Source organism: Solanum dulcamara, chromosome 8, assembly GCF_947179165.1.
Source record: "Solanum dulcamara chromosome 8, daSolDulc1.2, whole genome shotgun sequence".
In the NCBI taxonomy this organism is placed as follows: Eukaryota; Viridiplantae; Streptophyta; class Magnoliopsida; order Solanales; family Solanaceae; genus Solanum; species Solanum dulcamara.
Genome location: NC_077244.1, coordinates 67,657,700 through 67,682,595, shown reverse-complemented (window position 1 = coordinate 67,682,595; position 24,896 = coordinate 67,657,700). Strand labels below are relative to the sequence as shown.

At 31.0% G+C, this 24,896-nt stretch overlaps 5 protein-coding genes and 1 long non-coding RNA gene across 6 annotated transcripts; 3 read left to right on the top strand and 3 right to left on the bottom strand.

Moving 5' to 3' along the window:
• The first annotated feature begins 2,596 nt into the window (after nt 1–2,596).
• Nucleotides 2,597–3,093, top strand: LOC129900106 (mannan endo-1,4-beta-mannosidase 5-like). Its single transcript, XM_055975065.1, has 2 exons — nt 2,597–2,972; nt 3,088–3,093. The coding sequence occupies exons 1-2, from the start codon at nt 2,622–2,624 to the stop codon at nt 3,091–3,093; spliced, it is 357 nt and encodes a 118-aa protein (XP_055831040.1). The 5' UTR covers nt 2,597–2,621.
• Nucleotides 3,094–3,254: 161 nt separating this feature from the next.
• LOC129900105 (mannan endo-1,4-beta-mannosidase 5-like) lies at nt 3,255–3,947 on the top strand. Its single transcript, XM_055975064.1, has 2 exons — nt 3,255–3,599; nt 3,693–3,947. Exons 1-2 carry the CDS (start codon nt 3,255–3,257, stop codon nt 3,897–3,899), a joined length of 552 nt encoding a protein of 183 aa, XP_055831039.1. The 3' UTR covers nt 3,900–3,947.
• A 1,120-nt stretch (nt 3,948–5,067) lies between these two features.
• LOC129900104 (NAC domain-containing protein 1-like) lies at nt 5,068–5,808 on the bottom strand. Its single transcript, XM_055975063.1, has one exon. It carries the CDS (start codon nt 5,806–5,808, stop codon nt 5,068–5,070), a length of 741 nt encoding a protein of 246 aa, XP_055831038.1.
• Nucleotides 5,809–9,977: 4,169 nt separating this feature from the next.
• LOC129900103 (mannan endo-1,4-beta-mannosidase 5-like) lies at nt 9,978–11,807 on the top strand. Its single transcript, XM_055975062.1, has 4 exons — nt 9,978–10,328; nt 10,658–10,978; nt 11,072–11,274; nt 11,354–11,807. Exons 1-4 carry the CDS (start codon nt 9,978–9,980, stop codon nt 11,805–11,807), a joined length of 1,329 nt encoding a protein of 442 aa, XP_055831037.1.
• Nucleotides 11,808–14,094: 2,287 nt separating this feature from the next.
• On the bottom strand, nt 14,095–14,810 carry LOC129901622 (LOB domain-containing protein 24-like). Its single transcript, XM_055976868.1, has 2 exons — nt 14,658–14,810; nt 14,095–14,367 (listed from the first exon to the last, which is right to left on the bottom strand). The coding sequence occupies exons 1-2, from the start codon at nt 14,808–14,810 to the stop codon at nt 14,101–14,103; spliced, it is 420 nt and encodes a 139-aa protein (XP_055832843.1). The 3' UTR covers nt 14,095–14,100.
• A 594-nt stretch (nt 14,811–15,404) lies between these two features.
• On the bottom strand, nt 15,405–18,219 carry LOC129901623 (uncharacterized). Its single transcript, XR_008769884.1, has 2 exons — nt 17,174–18,219; nt 15,405–15,758 (listed from the first exon to the last, which is right to left on the bottom strand). It is a non-coding gene; the product is annotated as an uncharacterized LOC129901623 (long non-coding RNA).
• Nucleotides 18,220–24,896: the final 6,677 nt, after the last annotated feature.

Below are 24,896 nucleotides of genomic sequence, written 5' to 3'. Positions count from 1 at the left end.
GGAACAAATGCTTATTTCATAAAACAAGAGAGAACAAATCATTTTTTCCTCCACTTCTTTTCCCTCCATTTCCCATTTAACCTATCCATTAAACCCAACAGATTATGAGATGATCATTGGTATTGATCTCTCCATTTCAATTTGTTTGTTGGTTTAATTTGATATGGAGTTTAAGAAAATAAAGATTTTTTAAAATCTTATGATATATGCAATGTATTAAAATTGCCCTCTAATCTTGTGTTCTTAAACATGTCATGTAGAAAGTTATAATTAAAGAATTGTAAAAAAAAGTAAAGAAATATTATTTTTAAAACAGGATAAAAAGGAAAACAATACTACAAACAAATTGAAACAGAAGGAGTATATGATATCACTTATCAAATAATACAGCAGACTTTCTGCAAAGTTGTCCATTTTACTTCCATTTAATAACTACCAATGACGTAGAATCGAAATCTTAGCCAAATTAAAAGAGAAAAGAAAACTTGTGTTGTTGGATTTCATCTTCATTTTCAAATTTCAGATATTGAATAAATAAGGAATTGCTATATGACAAGTTAACTGGAAAATTTCTATTTAATTAGTACGTTGTTTCTTGATGAGCTTCTCATTTTTCTCAAGTTTAATTTTAGTTTCAACTCTTCTGATTCTAATAGCATTATAGGAGATATTGAAACCCAGGATTTGAAGACTCCGGGTACGTTAATATTATCTTAATTTAGGCATTAACGAAACTTTCAATAATGATTAACGGATTATGTCGTATTCGATTGGTCACTTATGACTTGAACAATACTGAAAATATTAAATACAAATCTACAGATCAAATATGAGCTCTAACCTGATATGAGTTTAAGTCTTTAAGGTAATATCTAGACTTTAACTTTCTTAAAACAATTGAGTGTGATAACTCAATGGCTAAAGTTGGTTTGTTGTATTGGATGATCATGAGTTCGACAATGAAATGGGGTTCTAACCAGGATCGATCTCCAATCGCGCGGGCGGGTTCTTTGGCTTATACCAATGGCCCAAGTATAATTTTATGCTCTCTATGGGTGCATCAAAAATTATATCCGAGTTTCTGTCAGTTTCTTAAGATATATATATATATATACACACACATGTATATACATGATTTTTTTCGAAGTTAACGGGTGCACTTACACCCCCACCCATACATGTGGGTCCAACTCTGATATGTAGAAATAATTGTTGAATTCTCTTTTTAGTAAAAATTCTGACTCCACCACTAAATATAGTGATATTTTTGTGCATATTCCTTCGTTAAGCAACGCAACTTGTTATTTACAAGTGGAAGTTGAGATAACTGAACAACATTATTTATTACTACAACGTATAATACGTAGAAGCTGATGCCAAGTAGAGCAAAGTAGCCACATGGAATGCATGCATAAGCCATTTCCATAGTCTTTATGTTGCTTCTCTCATGCATATTTTATGGCGTATTCAGTTAGGATATCCACTTCTCTTTATTATAACTAACCATTTCAAACTATTCACCACATCTATCAACTTCCTAATTACCTCATGCCCTTCCTTTTTTCCCTATCAACTTGAGGCAGATTCACGATATTTGACTTGATGGGCCCGGGCCAAACTTTAATTTAAGTTTCGTAAATACTAAACTCGTTGTATTTTTAAAATAATTGATTCATATCTAATATTTATTGAAATTTTGGAATGAAATAGGTGGCGAAACACTACATTTGATCGAAGCTAGCAGGGGTTATAGGAGTTCATTCGAATTTTTTTCGCCAAAAAATTATATTATAGTATACATATATGGCTAAATTTATTTTTTAAATATACTAGTCACTTGTATGTCGAGTTTTGTAGCATGCATGTGGACGTTGTAAAATAATACAAATAAAATAAAACTCTGAAAAAATAATTATATATAAAAGAATAAAATACACGTTTCTGTGAATGATCAATATGCAGGGATCAACGTATGGTATTGTTTATCCAGATCAAAATAATTGGATATTGTCTGAACCTACAAAAGTATATAGGAGATATTGAATCCGACCCCTTGACTTAATTCTTCTTGTTTATAATCATTTCAATCTCTATATTTTGAATCCTAAAACTCTTAGCTGATCATTTTAGCATTTCTTAGCTTGAAATCATGCAGGATAAATGTAGTTCTTTAATTATAATCTCTTCAACCTTCCATTGGACACACAAGTTCCAATGAACTTGTCAAAGTTATTAGAACCAGGCACATGGAGAAGCTAGCACATTTGTAAGACATCATTCACATTTCATAACATCTCTGTTTTCTTTTTTAAATTCTTTAATTTTTCTTATCACTTCCCCATATTTCTCTTTTCCCTTTTCCTCCAACTGAACTTTCACCTTCTGTCAGCTTTCCACTAAACCTTGAAACCAAAAATAAATGAATTTGTTTTTGCCAAATTTAGTAAAACCAACTATTGGATATCAATCCTGAAAATCCTCCTAATTACTTCAATTCCATTCCTTTTTCTATTTTTAGTAAGCTCTAAGTAACTATAAATAACTCAACAAACATCCCCCTGGCTACCCACATCCTCCTTTCCATTTTAGAAACTATATACATTGTTCTAACAAATTAATTAATGGCTTCTTTTAGTAGAGCAATTTGCTCATTCTTTGCCTTGCTCTGCTTCCTCCTCCTCCTAGCTATAATCACAGAAGCTAGGAATATAGAAAATACTAATAATGTAGATTTTGTTAGAACAAGAGGTGCACATTTTGTACTAAATGGAGCACCTTTTCTGTTCAATGGTTTCAACTCTTATTGGCTGATGCATGTTGCTGCTGAGCCAACTGAGAGGTACAAAGTCTCTGAAGTTTTCAAGGAAGCCTCTGCTGCTAGCCTCTCTGTATGCAGGACTTGGGCTTTTAGCGATGGAGGCGATGCAGCATTGCAGATTTCTCCTGGTGTCTACGATGAACGTGCTTTTCAGGTTGTTTATTAGTACTGTTGAAGTGTGTGATCAGATCATTTTCAAAGTTATAACTATTTGACAGAACAAGCTTTTTGTTTCCTTAATTATTTCTCAACATGTCTCTCATGTTTAGGCCTGATTCTCTTTTCAACAGGTTATAAGTATTCTGATATCATGTCAAACTGTCTGACAAGCTCATAGCAAACTTTTTATATACTTAATTATGTCTCAAGAATTAGAAGCTTATTATATGTTTCTTGTTTTCTTTACTATGTAGCATATATATGGACTTTAATTAACATGAATCGATTCTTTGTGATACAGGGGTTGGATTTTGTGATCTCAGAAGCACGAAAGTATGGGATACGTTTAATATTGAGCTTTGTGAACAACTATAAAGATTTTGGAGGGAGAAGTCAATATGCTCAATGGGCGAAAAATGCAGGAATTCTGAATATTAACAGTGAAGATGATTTTTATACTCATCCAGTTCTCAAAGATTATTACAAGAACCATGTTAAGAAAATAGTGACAAGAGTCAATACCATGAATGGAATAGCATATAGAGATGATTCAACAATAATGGCATGGGAACTTATGAATGAGCCTCGCTGCAATGCTGATTATTCTGGGAAAACAGTTCATGTGAGTAAAAACAGACACAAATCTATCATATGTTATCTACTTAATTGTAATGTGTTTTTTTAATAATTATATTATGTGATGTGATTTTTACAGGGATGGGTTCAAGAGATGGCAAGTTTTGTGAAATCACTAGACAAAAAGCACTTGTTGGAGATAGGAATGGAAGGATTTTATGGCGATTCAATGCCTGAAAAGAAGAATGTTAATCCTGGTTTTCAAGTTGGAACAGATTTCATCAGTAGCCATCTTGTTAAAGAGATTGATTTTGCCACAATACATGCATACACTGACCAATGGTAAATTTACTAAGCATCTCTTTTACCTTATGGTATAAATTGTCAGTATACATAAACACGTAATATTTTTGATTAATAGGTTGTTGACTGGAAAAAGTGATGATGCACAAGCAGCATTCATGCAATGGTGGATGACAAGTCATTGGGAAGATTCAAGAACCATATTAAAGAAGCCATTGGTACTTGCTGAATTTGGAAAGTCAAGCAAAGATCCAGGATTCAATCAAAATGCAAGAGACACATTCATGAGTTTAGTTTACAGAAATGTATTCAATTTTGCCAAAGCAGGAGGGACAATGGGAGGGAGTTTAGTATGGCAGCTAGTGGCACAAGGCATGGACAATTTTGATGACGGTTACTCAATTATCTTGGCACAAAATCCTTCAACTGCAGGGCTAATTTCAGGGCAATCTCATGCCATGACAACTTTGGCTCATTTGGTTAATAGACCTAATTTGGGTCAGCTACATGGACATCATCCACTAGGTGTAGGACATCATCGTTGAAGGATCGATGAGGTCATGAACATCATCATTCATTAGGTACAATTTGTTTTTTAAGGTGTATGTTTTATATTTCGGAGTACTTCTCCTATGGCCAATTTGTAACTCAACTTACAAATTTGGAATTTTCGCATTAGCAGAAATTAGCTAGTGTATGGTTGATATTCTTTCTGAATGTGTCTTGTCATCGCACTTGTTATTTCAATTGTTTAGGATTGAATCGTAATTGTTATTGTATTCTACACGTTTGTTATTGGAAGAAGATTTGTTGATGAACGTTAATTTTGTCTTTCTCAAGTTGTAATCCCAACTCCTCTTACGTTAGTAGAGCATATAATTAGCTTACAATCTATTTGAAACATCTCTCACAAAATTATGTTGTAATTATTTGGACAAGCTAGATTGTTTATTCTCTTTGACATTACATATTCTATATTCCTCGAACATTATTTACATCGGGAATGTATTTCTCAGATGGAAAGTCATTTATTAAACTAGTATATAAGGAAGAACTTAAAGTTATATAAATGACAGCGTAAGAAATTTTAACCATTCACAATTGGAAAAAAAAATAGAAATGTAAAAACCTCCATTGCAAAAAAAAATATGTAAATCCCAAAATGGCTTGCTAGAAATAATTTTTGAAGTAAACACACTTGATTCAAAGACCTATCTATCGACTTGTAATTCTAACATGGCTTCGACAATATCAGCAACCAAGCTACATTCTTCTACTTTTGTCTCCTGTTGTGTCTGGTTCTTCTCTAACACCGCGGATATATCCATTAATGTTTCAGGATCATAATTTTCTAACATCAACTTGTCAAAGTCTGTGATCATAGATTCCACCAATATTGGTTCTTTAACAAAATTGAACATCGTCTGCATCAAATCTTCTTCAACAACAAAATATACCTCTTTATCGTCCACCACATGAGAGTCGATAGTTTTGAGATTCTTTTTGACGGATTTCTTTCTTATGGCACAAATAACATAATCTCTATACTCAGATTTGTTGAACTTTCTAAAAAGAGTTTCAGAAAGCACATATTCTTTCATGATCCACTTGCACATATTGTTACGATCATCATAAATCAGACTCTTCTTTCGTCCACGATTAATATTAATGGAATCATATTTCTGCATCCACTTGCCAATATTGTCACCCACACTCCTGCAAATCATTCTGCGTCTTTTCTTATGATTTGGTGTAATAAAGTATCGATAACTACTAGTAATATCTCCACATGAGTGGCGACCATAGCTATAAGTTAGCCATGGTTCTTGCTTGTAAACATCACACTCTGTAATAAAACCATCATCACGCAATGGTTCTTTAGCAATAAACCTCAAAAGGAATGTGAGTAATTCTGAATCCGTAGGACAAAACTCATCTAAATCCATCACCATATTTTTCAAAGAGCGAATAGTATGAGAGTTTTGAAAGAGGGGTTTATGACGATCAATTTATACAACAAAAAAAAATGGAAAAGGGATTGAATGCAATTCGTGTAAAGCGCAGGTATATTTATAATTGAAATCTGATCATTCGTGGGAAATCCAATTAATAATAAATTAGGAAAATAATTGTGGGAAACCCAAAATTAGGAAAATACTAAACATTTAGAAACTTACTGTTTTCAAAACAAAATAGTTTAAATAAGCTATTAGGATAAATAACTATAACTAGGTTTGAATATATCGTAAAAAAATTAAACAAATTAAATGTATATGCTGTTGGGATCGAAAATAATTAGGTTTCATGTGTAAGCTAACAACGCAAACCTCGAAAGACCATGAGTAAGAAAACAAACGAGAAATATACCAAAAGAGACACAAACATTTAACGTGGTTCAGTCAACCGACCTACATCCACAAGAGGAGATGAACAATCCACTATAAATATGAGAGTACAAAATATCAAGAGAAATAACCTCACACAATTCACTCGGAATAAAAAGAGGTTCATTGTGTCTCACAGTTTCTCCCCCCCACAAAACTCTTAAAGCCCCTTAGGACTACATTGAGAAGGAATGAGCCTCTATTTATAGAGTCATAAACATTTTCCTATAAAAAAAAAGGACTAGCCAAATATATGGAAACTTTGTGTTTTCCTTTTAGGAAAAGGAAAACTCAATTATACTAGAAAAGTTGGGACAAACACCCAAAACATGCAAATCATGTGAAAAGAAATTATTCCGTTGTTAATATTATTTACATGTATAATTTCTGAGTATATTTTCACCTTTTTTATTACTGAATACTTCACTATCAAGTACTCCCTCCGTCCTATTTTAATTGTCATGGTTTCATTTTTGAGAGTCAAACTATATGAACTTTGACTAACATTTTAAGATATATTTTTTTATCATATCAATATGAAAAACATTGTAACTTATAGTACTTTTCATATAGTTTTTGAATATCTAATTTTTTACTTTATAATAATGAGTTAAAATAATATAATTTAACTTTAAAAATTAATCAAATTGACTTTTAAAAAACGCAATATGATAACTAAAATGGGACAGAGGGGTATCATGTAAGAGTTTTGTGAAAGCCCCTCCGAAAACTATTTAAGGTAACAATTCAAGGATAATCTCGGTTTGACAAAGTAGAAGTTTTTATATCACCTGCTTCCCATTTGAAAGGTTTACTTTTTTGTACCTTAATTATAACACCATCCTTACCACCAAGAAGTGTGATAGGACGAACTAAATCCCACCATTTCTTAATTAGAGACCATTAAAAATTTGATGAGCCATATTGGAAACTAAGAAATCACTTTTAAGGAACACTTTCCCTTATCGTGCAAGATAGTCAAATACTACAAAACGCGTTTTGAACACGTAGTCAAAAAAGAAACAAACGCATTTTCAACGCGTAGTCAAAAAGGGAGGTGCAATACGTGAATTTTACGCGTTTCTAGTTTCCTATAAATAGAGAGCCTCTTGCCCTCATTTAGATTATCCCACAAAATACAATCCAAAAGAGTAAAAACACAAAAAGAGTTATACACCAAGATAAATATTGTAGTCTTGAGTGTCCTCTTTAGTAAATTGTTCCTTTTACAAGAGAGAAGTGTTAATTGTTGTTTTCTCCTTGTATTTGAGGGTTGTGTACTCCCACATTATCATAGTAAAATCCTTTTACCCCGTGGTTTTTCCCCTCTATCTGTTTGAAGGGTTTTCACGTAAAATTCTCGTGTCCAATTTATTTTCATTATTTATTATCATATCAAACTTTAGTTGTAATGCTTCCTCCCCCAACATATCGAACCTTATGCGATGCCAATTTGAATTATTCAAACTAGTAATGACTATACTTAATACCGTGTGACTAAATTAAAGGTTGAATTTTCACATTTCTCTAGAACATTCTACTAAGAACTAGCCTTTTTCCTATGTAAGCCTTTCACATGAATAATTTTGTGCCATGTGGCACTTATATGGTGCTTATGTGGTGTGATGACGTTGCGAATCGTCATATTAAACTCGTAACAGAAATTAAATTCAACTTCTACATCACTACATGCGGGCTACGATATGAGGTGATTGGTGGCCTTCGAGATGATTATATCTCTCTACAGGGATAGAGCTACAGTATAAATAGGGGGTTCATTACTTTTTAAAGAATATGATTATATATTACAAAAAGAGACAAAAAGATTTTCCCTCATACCAAAGGCACCTTAAAAAAGATAAAACGAATGAGTACTTATTTCTTTTACGTAATAAGAAGCAATATATAATCTGAATATCTATTTATTCGTTGGTTTATATATTTTTTATCCATATTCAATGTAGATGGATCTGATATTTTATCTATTTTCATCCAATTCATTTTTAACCTGCCATAGCCCATATTCGACTCTACTGTCCGTTTGCCATTCCTATCCGAACACATAAACCTCAAATGCTGGATCCTTCTCGTATCAAATGAAATGACTAAAGGTGCATTACTTTACAACAAATTAAACGGTCTTGATTCTTTTGACAATGCCAACTTCATGTAGGATTTGGATAGGGATAGCTTCTTTAGAAATTTAATTTGTTCTCAAAATGTGGAGTAGAGAGACTCTTTTTTGGAAGATCAACAAATTTAAAGTGAATAACTGAACTGGAAAAAAAGGGTGCCTTTTAGCTAAAGTCATTACTGGGAATAGAGATATCATTCTGTTAGGATAACTACTTCTTCTGTTTCTTAACTAATCATTTTCAAACTATGAGCCCGTTTGGATTGGCTTAAAAAAAGTAACTTTTATGTATGAAGAGCTTTTAGAACTTTGAAGTGCTGAAAGTTATTTTTATAAATAAGCAGTTGAGTGTTTGGATAAAAGTGCTTATGATGTGAATTTTAGGGTTAAAAGAATAAAAAAAAAATAGTTTGAGAATTTAGTTAAAATACAAGGGATATAAAAGTAATTTCCATGGTCAAAGAAAATGACTTTAAGCACTTTGGAAAAAAAAAGTTAGAAATCCTAACTTTTCATTTTTGACTGACTTTAAGAACTTTATGGCTTAAAGTAAGCAGTAGGCAAACACGTCCAAAAGCTAAAAAGGGGCTTTAAGTTGGTTTCATAATTAGCTCATGCCCTTCATGTATTTCCTTCAGCCATGAGTCGGATCTAGAACTTTAACTTAATGGATTCTAACTTGTAAGGTTCTCAATACTTAATTTATTCTATTTTTAAAATTATATCTTTAACGTTTAGTAGATGTTTAACTCCTTTGACTTTCACGTGTGTTTTCTTTTTGTATTTTAAATTCTTCTTAGTGATAATTTTGGATCTGTTATTGCGCCTCGTGTCCCAACTTCACATAAATGTCCTCCTAAACTCTCCAAATAATGAGATGATAATTTCAGCATATTTCTTGGCTTCAAATCGTGCAGGATAAATGGAGAGGTTCTTTAATTATGATCTCTTCAACCTTCCATTGGACATTCAAGCTCCAATGAACTTATCAAACTTATTAAAACCAGGCACATGGAGAAGCACATTTATTAGACATCACCCACATTTCATAGCACCTCTTTTTCCCTTTTCTAAAATACTCCATTCGTCTCAATTTATCTGACCGTACTGGGCGTAGAGTTTAAAAAATATAGAAAAACTTTGCAATGTTTCAAATTTATCCTTAAAAAGAGTACCCTTTGTAGATTTTTTGTCAAATACCCAACATATCAAAATGTTGATAATGTCATTGAACATTAAGACAATGTGTTAATTTTTTTGGGATGGACTAAAAAGGAAATTGTATCGTATAAATTGAGACAGTATGTTTTATTCTTCTTATTAATAATTCCCTATATTTGTTTCCCTTTTTTCCTTCCAACTGAACTTTCACCTTCTGTCAGCTTTCCACAAAATCTTGAAATCAAAGATAATTAAAGAAATTCATTTTTACCAATAGTTAACCAACTGTTGGATTTCCATCCTGAAAATCCTCCTAATTACTTCAACTTCATTCTTTTTTCTATTTTTAGTAAGCTCTAAGTAACTATAAATAACTCTACAAACATCCCCTTGGCTACTCAAATCTTCCTTCCCATTTTACGTTGTTATAACAAATTAATTAATGGCTTCTTTTAGTAGAGCAATTTGCTCATTCTATGCCTTGCTCTGCCTCCTCCTCCTCCTAGCTATAATCACAGAAGCTAGGAATATAGAAAATACTAAAAATGTAGATTTTGTTAGAACAAGAGGTGCACATTTTGTACTAAATGGATCGCCTTTTCTGTTCAATGGTTTCAACTCTTATTGGCTGATGCATGTCGCTGCTGAGCCAACTGAGAGATACAAAGTCTCTGAGGTTTTCAAGGAAGCCTCTGCTGCTAGCCTCTCTGTATGCAGGACTTGGGCTTTTAGCGATGGCGGCGATGCAGCATTGCAGATTTCTCCTGGTGTCTACGATGAACGTGTTTTACAGGTCGTTTACTATTGCTTAAATATTAGATATTCAAACTCATCTAAAAGTTTGAATTATTAGATAAAACACATTTTTTATTTGCTTAATTATGACTGATCAACACTTCCCTCACACGTGGGCCTAATTCCTCTTTAATGGACTAAGTATATGGAAATCCTTTTTAATATTTCTTGCCCTACATCACTCCTCTGCCCTGTCATTCCTACTAGAACCTCTGTCTATTCTGATATCATGTTTAACTATGTGACCAGCTCGTGACATACTTTTAATTTACTTAATTATGTTTCTCAAGAATTAGAGGCTTATATTTTCTTCACCATGTGATACAGGGGTTGGATTTTGTGATCTCAGAAGCAAGAAAGTATGGGATACGTTTAATATTGAGCTTTGTGAACAACTATAAAGATTTTGGAGGGAGAAGTCAATATGCTCAATGGGCGAAAAATGCAGGAATTCTGAATATTAACAGTGAAGATGATTTTTATTCTCATCCAGTTCTTAAAGATTATTACAAGAACCATGTTAAGAAAATAGTGACAAGAGTCAATACCATGACTGGAATAGCATATAGAGATGATTCAACAATAATGGCATGGGAACTTATGAATGAGCCTCGCTGCAATGCTGATTATTCTGGGAAAACAGTTCATGTGAGTAAAAACAGACACAAATCTATCATATGTTATCTACTTAATTGAAATGGTTTTTTTTAATAATTATATTATGTGATGTGATTTTTACAGGGATGGGTTCAAGAGATGGCAAGTTTTGTGAAATCACTAGACAAAAAGCACTTGTTGGAGATAGGAATGGAGGGATTTTATGGCGATTCAATGCCTGAAAAGAAGAATGTTAATCCTGGTTTTCAAGTTGGAACAGATTTCATCAGTAGCCATCTTGTTAAAGAGATTGATTTTGCCACAATACATGCATACACTGACCAATGGTAAATTTACTAAGCATCTCTTTTACCTTATGGTATAAATTGTCAGTATACATAAACACGTAATATTTTTGATTAATAGGTTGACTGGAAAAAGTGATGATGCACAAGCAGCATTCATGCAAAGGTGGATGACAAGTCATTGGGAAGATTCAAGAACCATATTAAAGAAGCCATTGGTACTTGCTGAATTTGGAAAGTCAAGCAAAGATCCAGGATTCAATCAAAATGCAAGAGACACATTCATGAGTTTAGTTTACAGAAATGTATTCAATTTTGCCAAAGCAGGAGGGACAATGGGAGGGAGTTTAGTATGGCAGCTAGTGGCACAAGGCATGGACAATTTTGATGACGGTTACTCAATTATCTTGGCACAAAATCCTTCAACTGCAGGGCTAATTTCAGGGCAATCTCAAGCCATGACAACTTTGGCTCATTTGGTTAATAGACCTAATTTGGGTCAGCTACATGGACATCATCCACTAGGTGTAGGACATCATCCATTAGGAATGGGACATCATCGTTTGGGTCGATAAAGTCATGGACGTTATTATTCATTAGGCACAATTCGTTTTTAAGATGTCTGTTTTATATTTCGTACTACTCCTAAAGCCAATTTGTAACCCCCCCCCCCCCAACTTACAAATTTGGGATCTTTGCATTAGCAAAAGTTAGCTAGTGTATTGTTGATTTACTTTCTGAATGTATTTTTCTTTCATTTCAATACACTTGTACTTTCCAACACTGAATCGTAATTTTTGTTGTTCAATACTGTTATTTTTTCATAATCGCATTAACACGTAGTTTTTGAAAATTTCTCCTGCACATGAAGAAATGCTACAGGGCATGCGTGAATTAGTGAATTGAATTCAAACTGAGATTTTCCTAAAGTGACAGCACCGGCTCAATTTCAAACATATACAACAAATATAGATATGTTTTATTTACATAAAAAATAGTCAAAAGTCATAGAAAGCATACACTTACTACACAATATAGCTTGCCGATAGTCACAGAAAGTAAAAATGAACGGAGGGAGTAATTTATTTGTCCTACTCTTTTTTATTTAGTCCATTTCAAAAAGAATAATATTTTCCCCCCTTTTTAACAATTTTTAATTTTAATTTTTTAAATGACATGTTTAAGATCTTAAAATAAAATGTTATTTTGATTAATTTTACATATAAGATTATAAAATTCAAAAAAATTCTTTTACTTTTTTAAAACTTTATATCAAATATAAATACGATAAATAAATAAAAACGGAGGAAGCAGTAAGATTGTATTTCATGTGTTAGTTATAGTTGTTGATGATGAAAAAAAAACTTTTATTAAGTTATTACAGTGATGTCACAATTTCACAATGGTATTCTTATGATGTCATGAAAATCAGTTGAAGCCGTTTTCCCTCATACAACAAAATGCATTGCATATTTTCCGCAACTTTATATGTTGAATCCCATGTTACTTCAATTCCCAATCATTTATTACTTGTACTGATAATTTATGTGATATTATTTAATTTGAAATAAAATTTAAAAAAAAATAATTAAATTTTATGATATAAAATATATTTTGTGTAAGTATAAATCATATTATAAGAATAAAATAGATATTTTAAAATTAAATTATTATTATTAAATATAAAAATATATTATTTTTTTAATCAACTAATAGAAATAGTGTCATATAATTTGGACTGGGAGTAACACTTTCTGATTTTCTTTTTAATTTTATGGGTGAAATCACTTCACCCCATTAAACTCAAGTGTGTTTCGTATGACGTAAAATATATCTTCATAAAAATATCTTTTGTAATTAATGAGTGAAAAATACTTCATGATAATAGATGAACTCTTGAGTATTTAGGGATTAAAATAATATTTTAAGTATTATTTGAAATAAGTCGCGATGGGATGGATATAATTCCTCTATTTATAATCAGATGGTTAGGTATCGAGTCTTGAATATGAAAAAAGTACATGTTAAGTGATAGGCAATTAATGCTTCTCCTTTAAATGGACCTTACATTGCACAAATTCAAATTAATTAGGATAGTTCTTAGCTAGGAAAACAATGTTCGTTCATAAGTTAGGAAAATCAATTTCCCCATTAAATGGATTTTACACTACATGAATTCGAATTAATCTAGTCTCCACTATGAATATCTTATTCCGAATGGAAAAAAAAAAAGGTACAAGTTTAAAATAGTTAATAGGAAAATGATGTTATTTCACAAGTTAGAAATTCGATTCCCCCTATTAATAGTAGTTAAAAAGCATTTTATGCAATCAAACATCAAGAAATTAAAATGACTTTATTAATATCAAACATGTAGTAATAAAAATCCAACATAATTTGTGAATAAGATAACTTTACCCCACCCGACATGACTTATGAACAAAATAAGTTTGTTAATTCGATATGACTTAATAACAATTTCAAGATAGATGGGATAAAGATTGTTAAATCATGATCCACCCAACATAACTTGTGAAAGCACAAATTTTCATTCTTCTAATGTGTAGCATCGAGATTACTTTTGCACTAATTTTTAAAACAAGTATAAAAGTTAATAGTGACACGAAAAGTCCAAAATAACCTTGTATTTACATCCAATAATAATGCAACACAGCAAATTATAGTATTGCGCACTTTATTTATGAATCACAATATATATGCTATATGTAACGCGATGAAAGCTTAATTTTCTCAAGATTGCAATTAGTACTATGAGAAAATACATGAATCGATTCAAACATAAATAATTATTCGAATAAAAGAGTAGATGATACTATCATGGTTAATTTAGAGGAACTTAAAGCAATTCTAGTAAAACCAAGGAGTAGTAGTAGAAAGATCAAAAGATGAGAGTTCAACTTGTTGCCCTTGTGCTAATTGTGTTTCTGCTTGTGCCTGGGTTTTGACAAGGCTAATTTCAGCTTGTACTTTTGCTAACTCCCGTCCTAAACGATCGATTTCTTGATGTAAAATGCTGATAATTCCAACACACCCATAAACTGGACTCTTAATCCGACAGTAAGCCTCGTAGTACAACGAATCCGCTACATCGGCTCGTTGATGTTCTTGGACATGCTGATATTTCACCCAAAAAAAATGGATGAACAAAATCAATTAACAAGAGGAAAATTAATTTGTCCTTAATTTCTTGAAATATATATTTTCAACTTAATGAGAACTTAGAAAAGAGGAAAAGATAACTGGGAATACATAATCATGTCCAGAGACAGATTCAGAATTTAAAAATAATGAACACCCACTTAACAAGGTGCGTGTAGATATAACTTGTCATAATATGTATATATGAATGAATATATTTATGTTTATAGACTGAATAACTAGGAATATATATACTATAGTGTTACCTGAAGCATCTTTCCGACATTGCTAGCACCGTAGATTCTATGAACAAAAGAAAATCTTTGAGGATTATTTGGAGGAAAATATGGCAAAAATATACAATCTGAAGGACATCTTCTTCTTAATTGCTTGCAAGCAGCACAACGTCTCGAACTCATAATTATAAGATGTTTACAATCTTTTGTGTTAACAAAAAAGATTGTGAAATCTTTGATTTCTTAAGAAGAAAAAAATCTAGTGTAATATTTTGGTTGCTCAAGTGTTTTTAAATGAGAAGAATTTATTTTTTAATAAACGGCTATATTTTTTTTAAAGGTTAGTTTTGCAAGAAATTTAGGAAAGTTACCAGTGCATTGTAAATTAACATTGTTTGATCGGACTAAACTTGGTAAGATGTTTCAGATTGGTGTTTTCCTTTTCTTTCTTACCTTGTAAATTGCAAATTCAAATTATATTAATTTAATTGAGTCTTTTTGCTATAAGATTTTGAAATATGGTTTCCTTTTGAATCTTCTAAATTCAAATCTAGTGTAAGATCTTGGAATCGTCTTTGATAGGAAGCATTTTATCCTAAGGTGGAACCTCTTAGCAAGACCCAAATTAGATACAATACTAAGAAGCTAAAGAGATTCAACCTTACTATATAATAAGAGGAGGAAAAAATACCTAGTAATTTTCCGATACAGGATATTGTAATTGGACATCGAGTTGAAAAAACAAAAAAAAAGTCTATTGTCTTTTTTCATCCGCTATAGATAATAGAATAATTACAACGGAAATGGCTAAAGTACGAGATTATACATAGTTTTTAAATAGTATATCAGTCTTTTAGAAATGTACAGGGAATTCAATCAACATAGTAACCTAAACACAGATTATACAAGCAAAGAAGAAAGAAAAAGTAACATCACCAGCTTCTTCCACTCCAATGTATGTACCTTTTCAATCCCCCACCCCCACTCCCCAAAAAAAAAAACATATAATAGGTTCTATATCTCAAACTCATTACAAGCTATGACGCAACTTCAGCTATTGGTAGTTGTGGCCAATTACAGGAACATGCTTCAATAAAGCGTGTAGCACGGCTCATGAACTGAGATACTTTTCTGTACAGAATGAAGAAAATTACTCAGATATAAATTATATAGTCGACCTAGCTCAAATAGATGGGGATAAAAAAGTTGTTGATTGAATAATATAGATTATATATTTGATGGTGAGTAGAAGGAGCACCCCGCCGCTAGGCACAGGGTAACATTTATGGATGTGGAACATTACTTCACAACTATAATCCAATTACAATATACTGCGACATCAACAGTTAAAGGTTGTATGATACTCAAAACAGCCAGAATCTCAGAAAAACACAAATTCTAAAGAACTAATCTTTTGTTTTAAAGTTTCGTAACTGTTTTCAAATTTAGGTTATCTCATTGTACGAGGAACTAAGGAAAATCAAACTGAAGTGAGGCCTAACGAGACTTTAAAGTCATGTCAAAGTTTTAGACAACGGGTTGGCTGCATCTAATGAGATTGTATTGAGTTACTGGTTTACCTTCTCTGTCCCTTTTCCTTTAAAATGATATTTCCTTTTTATTTATAATTTGTTGGTGGAGTGAAGGGAGTAATTTGAAGCAGTATGAATCAAGTGAAAATTTTGTAGGAGAAAGCTTGAGCAGTGAAAATGGTAGCAGCAATTGCGGAAAGAAATATAAATGTTACAAGCAGCTATACATGACTGGCAGACATTCAGAGGTCCAACTACAGGGCAGTGATAGAAAAACAAACTCTAGGGGATTCTTCATTTTCTAATACACCTATAAAATGAGATTTATGATTTATCTTTTCCAGGAGTAAGATAGGTGATACAATGACAGAAAGGTCATTGTTAATGCTGATATACCTTTGATTTTCTGGTTATGGCCGACATATCTAGTTTAATTACTTTGGATCACTCACAATTTTGTTTTGGCAAAATACATAAAACAAACACTCAAACTTGGTCTCAACTAGCTAGTAAGCACTCCAACTTTGAGAGTGCACCATCTAGACATCTCGATTTGGTCTAAACTGGAAACTAAACACTCCAACTCGTCCCCATTGTGTTCACGGACACCCAACGCGATGGTGTCATGACATGACCTCCAAATTTCCAATTACTTCCTTTTCAAGTTTTATGCTAGTCCCCTTTCAACCAGATCTATCATCAATAATCTCCGCTCATCAAACATAAAAGAAACAGCAAATCCTTAAGCCGTTATTTTAATTTGTTCCACCATAATTTATATGAAAATCGCGAAATCAAGAATTCACCTACTGAGGCTGAGATAGAGCTTGACGTTGATGTGTTTGCCATGAAAGAAAATGATGCACAACGGTCAATGGTATCGACAGAGGTCATGAATTACCATACTGGGACTCGGATAAAGCTTGAAGTTAAGGTTTCTTTGCTATAATAAAATTGATACACAACAGAACTGAAATGGCATAACATAACTTCAAACATGGTGAAATTACTAACCTTGTCATCCATAGTAACTTCCAGTTCCAAACGCTGTCTTTTTCTTCAAGCATTGCAATCTATGAACCAAACTAACAAACCCCATCATAGCAGCACCTACAGAAAGTTCCATACAAGACTAACCCCTGAAACATAAAACTTCAAAACCTCTAAAGGGACCTTCAATTTTAGAAGCTCGCAATTTTAGAAGCTCGTTTAGTTAACTAGCAGGACTTTCATTTTGTTGACGAGGGCTCGTTTCCCCACCTCGAAATCCCCTCGCCGCGCAAAAAAAAATACCTACCCCTTTTCTGCTCTCTTACTTTCTTAACTTCTACTACTTCAATAATTTCATTTATTTTCTCACCTTCAACAGTATCATTTTCCTATTTTTCCTTCTACAAAATCAGACCAACACTCTTCCAACAATTCCCCCTTTACACTTCCTATTTCTTCAATTCCTTCAGAACCCACTTCTAATTTCGAGTATTGCACAATACCCACTTCACTTTTACCCTTAAATTCCCTAAATTTTCGATCTTCTGATCGTTCACTCTCGGTATTCCGCTTTCTAATTTGTCTTTCTTCAATTCCTTCAAACCCCACTTGTAGTTTTGAGTTTTCAACAATACCCACTTCCCGTTTTCACTCAAATTCCCCAAATTTTCGATCTCCCGACTGTTCACTGCCGGAATTAGACCAAAACTCACCGGAATCTTTCAGTGGAAACCTATTTTCCGAATAGGGATTCTCCCATTCTTCAGAGCTTTCCTCGCTTCAATTAACACCAATAATAGTACTTATAAGCATGCTATATAAATCGACGGAGAAGTAATTGACTTGAAGTAAACTATACTCTGTTTCAGTTCCAATTTCATGGAGTTTCTGGTTACCCACCGATCACCATTTTCCGGTAATGAAAATATGTTACAATCTCTAAACTCTAATCCCATTACTGTTGCACCAAATTTTATTCTTGTTATTCGTGAGCAGATTAAATTATTTTGGAATTAGAATTTTGAAATTATAAATTTGGATTGCCTTGGCGATGGATAAAATAATTATTTTAAAGCGTATAAGATATGTTGTGATTAAGTTTGGGATAAAGAATTATACTCTCTTTGTTCTATTTTATGCGGCAGAATGAAAAAGAAGATGTGGCATTGTTTAGTTTAGATATAGTGTTTAAAAAATAATATTGAAATTTTTGGTTAAAATAATTTTTAAATATTAAGGGATAGTAAATCATTTCATTAAGGATAAATTGAGATTTTAAAATTAAATTATTTTTTATTTCATTAAGAATAAATTGAGATTTAAAATTAAATTATTTTTAATTATAGTGAGATAACGTTCTTTTTACAACAAATTAAAAAAAATGATGCTAACAAGAAGGGAGTAGAAAAGGATGGTGCGAACTAGGGGTATGCAAAAATCAAATCGACCAATAAATTGAATTGAAAAAAAAATATTATTGATTTATTACTATTAGGTTATTGAATTAATTGATTTTTAATGATTTTATAAAAACAATTATGGGGATGTCAGTTCAATTTTGATTTTTTTAATATTGGATTATTGGATAAATTGATAACTCATTAAGACTGTAGTAATTAATTTACTACTTTACCTCTATATAAATATTAAATATTAATATCAGTACCTTACCGGTTACTATCTTTGCCCTTTAGCCTTTAATTCACATATTATTCTAGTTTTTTTTATTTGTATTACACTTGTATAGTTCTTTTCATGTTTGTTATCATTATTTTTATTTTATGAAAATTCTGTAAAGTTATATTATTATTTTTTCATCTTAAATTATTGGAGAAATCATATATTTGTTTTATTAGTATTTTTTATCAGTTAAATAGAAAATTAAACCGTTAAAAATTAATAATTGATAAATTAAAAATCAAAAAATATTTTTATTAATTTAATTATTAATTTAACATATTTAAAAATTAAAAATTAATAAACTATATTAATATTATATAAAATTAAATCGAATCTATCAATGCACAACCATGTATATTCTTCTAGCATCACATGATTAAGATAGGTCGAAATTAATGAACACGCTAAAAGGATTGACCTTTAGGGGCAATGAAACAAGGCATGTGCGATTGCTCTTCGGTGGCTCAAGGGGCAACGAAACAAGTTAGAATTTGATTTTTTAAAATATGACAAAGGTCGAATATACGTCTATATTTTTATTTATTAGCTAAGTTTACCTTTAGCTATATCATATAATGAAAATATACTTTTATCGTTATTAAAGTATTCAAAAAAAAATCATTTGGATCAAATATCCAAAATCAATTAAAATAGTTTAATTTAAATTTAAATAATCTATTTAAAATAAATTCTCAATTAAATCCGACCAATAAGGCACCAAACTAAGTTCTGGTCATCCAGCAGACCCTCTCTCTAAATAACTACCCACATTATTAATCCTACACAAAATTATTGATACATATTAATTCTCCACAACTCTTGTCAGATTTCAACATCTAGTATACTCCTTTCAAAAACAAAACAAAAAAATCAGTAATTATTATAAAATAAATTAACTTAGCAAATTAATAAGAAAGAGAGAAAGTTGAATATCGGTATATTTTTTCATTGCTCAAATGTGGTTATATTTATAGCCAAATGAAAAGAATAAAAAAGTAGCTAAGTTGTCCACTTTAATAATGGAACATCCACTAACAAACCAATTTTATAATACTCTTCATTGGATGTCCATGTAAAAGAAAAATTCTAGTGGAAGGACAAATATATATAGTTATTCTGAACGTCCATAAATGTTGTGCCTCGTTAAAATCTTACTAAGAAAAATTCAATGGAAAAAAAACTAATGAAGGAAAAAGAGTACACAACTTCTGATAATATGCGTTGAGTGCTATCTCATTAAAAATTTTACCAGAAAAAATTCAATAGGACAAAATTTTGGTTAAGAAAAAAAAAGTACAACGCGTATTTTACTCCCCCTGATGAAAACTTCATTTGATATTTTGGAGACGACGCATTCCAATTTTGTATCTCATTTTCTCAAAGATTGAAGTCGACAATGCCTTGATAAACATATCTGTTAAATTGTCACTTGAAGAAACTTGTTGGACATCTATTTCACCATTCTTTTAAAGATCATGACTAAAAAGAATTTTGGTGAAATATGTTTTGTTCTGTCACCTTTGATGTATCCTCCATTCAGTTGAGCTATACATATAGTATTGTCTTCATACAATATTGTTAGAACGTCTCTTTTCAAAAAAAGGTCACGTGTTTCTTGAATATGTTGAGTTATTGATCTTAACCAAATACATCCTCGACTTGCTTCATGAATAACTATTATTTCTGCATGATTTGAGGGAACGACAATCATAATTTGCTTTGTTGAACGTCATGATATACATGTACCACCACATGTAAATAAATAGCCTATCTGCAATCGATTTTATGGGGATCAGACAAATACCCCGCATCTGCATAATCAATTAAGTGTGACATGGATTCATTTGAGTAAAACAATCTCATATCAGTAGTCACTCGAAGGTAACTAAATATATGTTTAATTCCATTCCAGTGTCTTCTTGTTGTAGAAGAACTAAATCTTGATAACAAGCTTACAGAAAAAGCTATATCTGGTCTACAATTATTGGCAAGATACATTAATACACCAATTGCACTAAGATATGGTATTTCAACACCAATAAGCTCTTCATCATTTTCACGAGGTCGAAACGAATCTGTATTAATATCAAGAGATCTTACAACCATTGGGGTACTCAATGGATGTGCTTTATCCATATAAAAACTCTTTAAAATATTTCCAGTATATGTTGACTAATGTACAAATATTCAATTTGTAGATCAAGATAAAATTTTGTCTTTCTGAGGTCTTTCATTTCAAACTCTTTTTCCAGACATTTTACTGCCTTTGAAAGTTCTTCCGGAGTTCCAATAATATTCAAATCATCAACATATACTGCTATAATGACAAATTCAGATCCAGACCTTTTTGTAAAGACACAAAGGCAAATTAGATTATTTTTATATCCTTCTTTTAGCAAATATTCGCTAAGAAAATTGTACCACATGCACCCTGATTGTTTCAACCCATATAAGAATTTCTGAAGCTTTATTGAGCAAGTTTCTCAAGAATTCTTGTATACTTCAGGCAATTGGAACCCTTCGAGAATTTTTATAAAAATATCGTGGTCCAATAAGCCATATTAATAGGCAGTGACCATGTCCATTAGGTGCATTTCAAGCTTTTCATGAACTGCCAAATTTATTAGATATCTAAAGATAATTGCATCCACCATAGGGGAATATGTTTTCATATAGTCAATGCCAGGCTTTTGCGAAAAATCTTGGGCTACAAGTCGTGCTATATATCGTACGACTTCACCTTTTTCATTTTATTTACGTACAAAAATCCATTTGTACCCTATTGACTTGACACCTTCAGGTGTTCAGATTATTAATTCGAAAACTTCACTTTTTTAAGTGAAGTTAACTCTGCTTGAATTGCATTCTTCCATTTTGGTCAATCATTTCTCTATCTACATTCATCGACAGTTTTTGGTTCAAGATCCTTATCTTGTTGCATTATTTCAATGGCAACATTATAAGCAAAAATATTATCGACCACAATATCATTTCGGTTCCACCATTTTCCTATCGAGACATAACTTATTGAGATTTCTTCATTCTTATTATTTTCAGGTACTTGAATCTCCTCGGTGGTATTACCATTTGTTGTGTCTATGGGCTCTTCTTGAGCAATTGCCCCCAAATTATGATTATCTTGATCATTTATTTATTTCCTTTTTCGATGATCTTTATGTTGACTTTGCTCTATCCTGACTTGATGTTTTATTTCCTTTGATTATAGCATCACCAAGACCCTTCGCGGTAAGTTGAATTTCAGCATCAAGTACCCATGACAAATAATTTTTGCTAGAAATATCAAGTGCCACAAACTCCAATTTTGACAAGTTTGACATGATGAAGATTAATTTAAAAATAACAAAAACAACTTAAAATTAAATTTCTTCAGTAAATATACTTGATATAGAAGTTAATTTTTTAGAAAAAAAATTAAAGTTTCATGCTGATAACATATTATAAAACAAATTAACTTAACAAATTAATAAGAAAGAAAAATAGTAAGAGCAAAAGAGAGAGTTGAGTATCAGTATATTTTTTCATTGCTGAAATGTGACTATATTTATAGACAAATGAGAAAAATAAAAAAATGGTCAAAGTTATCCACTTTAATAATAAAACATCCACTGACAAACCAACTTTATAATAGTAACCAATTAATTGAACTTAAGTTAAACTTTTAGAGAGTGGAAGCAACCAATATCATTTTTTTCATATAATATGCTCTTTTAATTAGTTTTGTTTGATAGCTAAACGAATTATAAAAATAAAATAAAAAATTAAAATTTGATAAGAGTTAGACAAGTGGACCTGCAGTGACTATTTTAAACAAATTATAAAATAAATTCAAAAATTCAAAAAATTGATAAGAGTTAGACAAGTGGACCCTGCAATGACTATTTTAGTTTATATCATTAAAGAATTAAAATGTTTGGTCCGAGGAACATTAATATAATTTAATTTCAAGCAAGCTATATATAGTAAAGTCCTTTGCATACCTAACCAAAAATAAACAAAAGTTGTTGCATTGCATATAAGATCAAATACATGCATTTAACTTTTAAGTATGATGTTACAGGGGGATTTTGCTTGAATTTTGACTGAAATTGAAGCTTCTTGTTTTGATTAAATAATAAAAGTAATTGTCACTCTGTAACACTTAAAAAGGAATCGTTGGATAAGAAAGAAGTTGTTTATATATTAATTTTTGAATAACTTATATAATGTTTGATATGTGGATAGAAAATAAGTTATTCATGTATAAAATTAATATGCGATGTTTGATTGACAATTTAAAAACCCGCATAAGTAATAAATGTATAAGTTATTAGAGAATTTATGTATAATTTTATACAAGATAAACAAAAGGTGAAATAACTGATGCATGTATAATTAATACATTAATAACCAATGATCAATCCCTACATAATTAAACTCTGTATAAAATATAGGTTATGAGGAAATTTATGTATTTTAGCCCGCAAGTTTCAAATCAAAATTTTTATTTCTTTCTTAAATTTCGTATTAAATCAAACTACATCATATAAAATGAAACGGAGAGCGACGGATAGCTGGTTTGTGGCACTTTCCCCCTCGTGAGTTACTATGCACACTTCAATCTATACAGTGATTGTAGAGTTATAAAATACACTTTTGATGTTATAAAATACACAGTTTTTAAGATGTACCTCCATTAAACTATTTAGAATTAATATTTTAACTTTATGTTTGCTGTCAAACCACTGCTAAGCATTATTTTTCAATTTATTATCATTAATATAGTACATAACTTTATTTAATTATGTAACTCCATATCAATCAAAAACCAACGTGTAAAATGAATGAGACAATTTTTATATACGCATGAAAAAGAAAATTTTATAAAGGTTTTGAACTTGCTTGAGATAAGATCAGTATGCCTTACAATTTGTCCTTATTTCTGCTGAGAATTTTTTTTATGTTTTTATTATTAACAAAGGACCGCTTAACACTCCGTCAAATAGTATAATGTTATTTTTTTTAAAAAAAATTACGTTACCCAATTGTCTTGATTGTATTTACTGCTTTCAATTATTTAGAAAATATATATTTATCCATTCATTTCTGAATTAATCTGTGACTTGTACGTTAAAAATAGCTACAAGTAATTTGAAGGCACGAAATTATGATTCTACTTTGTTTTTAATAAAAAAAAATAGTACTATGGAATATAGGCTATAGCAGTGTGATTTGTATAAATAAATTAATCAAATCTAACTCGACTCTGTCATATTTGCGGCAAATTCAAAGCAGAGATCTCTCAAATGAGGAATTCCGGATACAATATCATTCGTATGTATTTCTCGATGGAGTTCATCACATGAGACTTATTTAATTGGTTTACATTTTCAATGTAATTTGCAGGATATTAATAATATAAAATTGAAACAATTTTTTTTTTTAAGTCAAGTGTTTTATGAACAACAAAAATATGTTATTATCAGACTATATTTGTATAAATTTATTAAAAATACTGCTAATTATCAGTGGAACCAATCCAACTACTTAACCATGTTTTGACAAATAAATCAATTTGAGTTTTTTCTTTAAACTCAAGAAATAAAATGATAAAGAATTAATAAACCGCACTGCTATTATTAGAATTGTATTAGTAAAGTTTAACTCATTTTCTCGGACTAGAGTTGTGTGTTACAGTTGACATATATATTTTGTTAAATTTCTAACGGATGGCAAAAGAAAATAGTAAAAATAAAACTCACACTTAATTTATACAAATACCTTTTTTGAAACCACCAGATTGTAACTCCTATTGGTGTGTTACATTTTAATTGAATGGTAACATGTTGTATCTTATTTTGCAAAATGAACTTTCATTGATTGATCAATAATTGACGAGTGAAATAACGTGCTTAGTATGAATTTAAATTAATCAAATTGCAATATGAATATAAACATCGGAATGAAATCAAAAAAGAAAACGAACCTAAAACATTCAAAAAGAGAAAGGTTAACTACATTAAACACCCTATACTATGCTATGACTCAATTACAGATAAAACCCATGTAT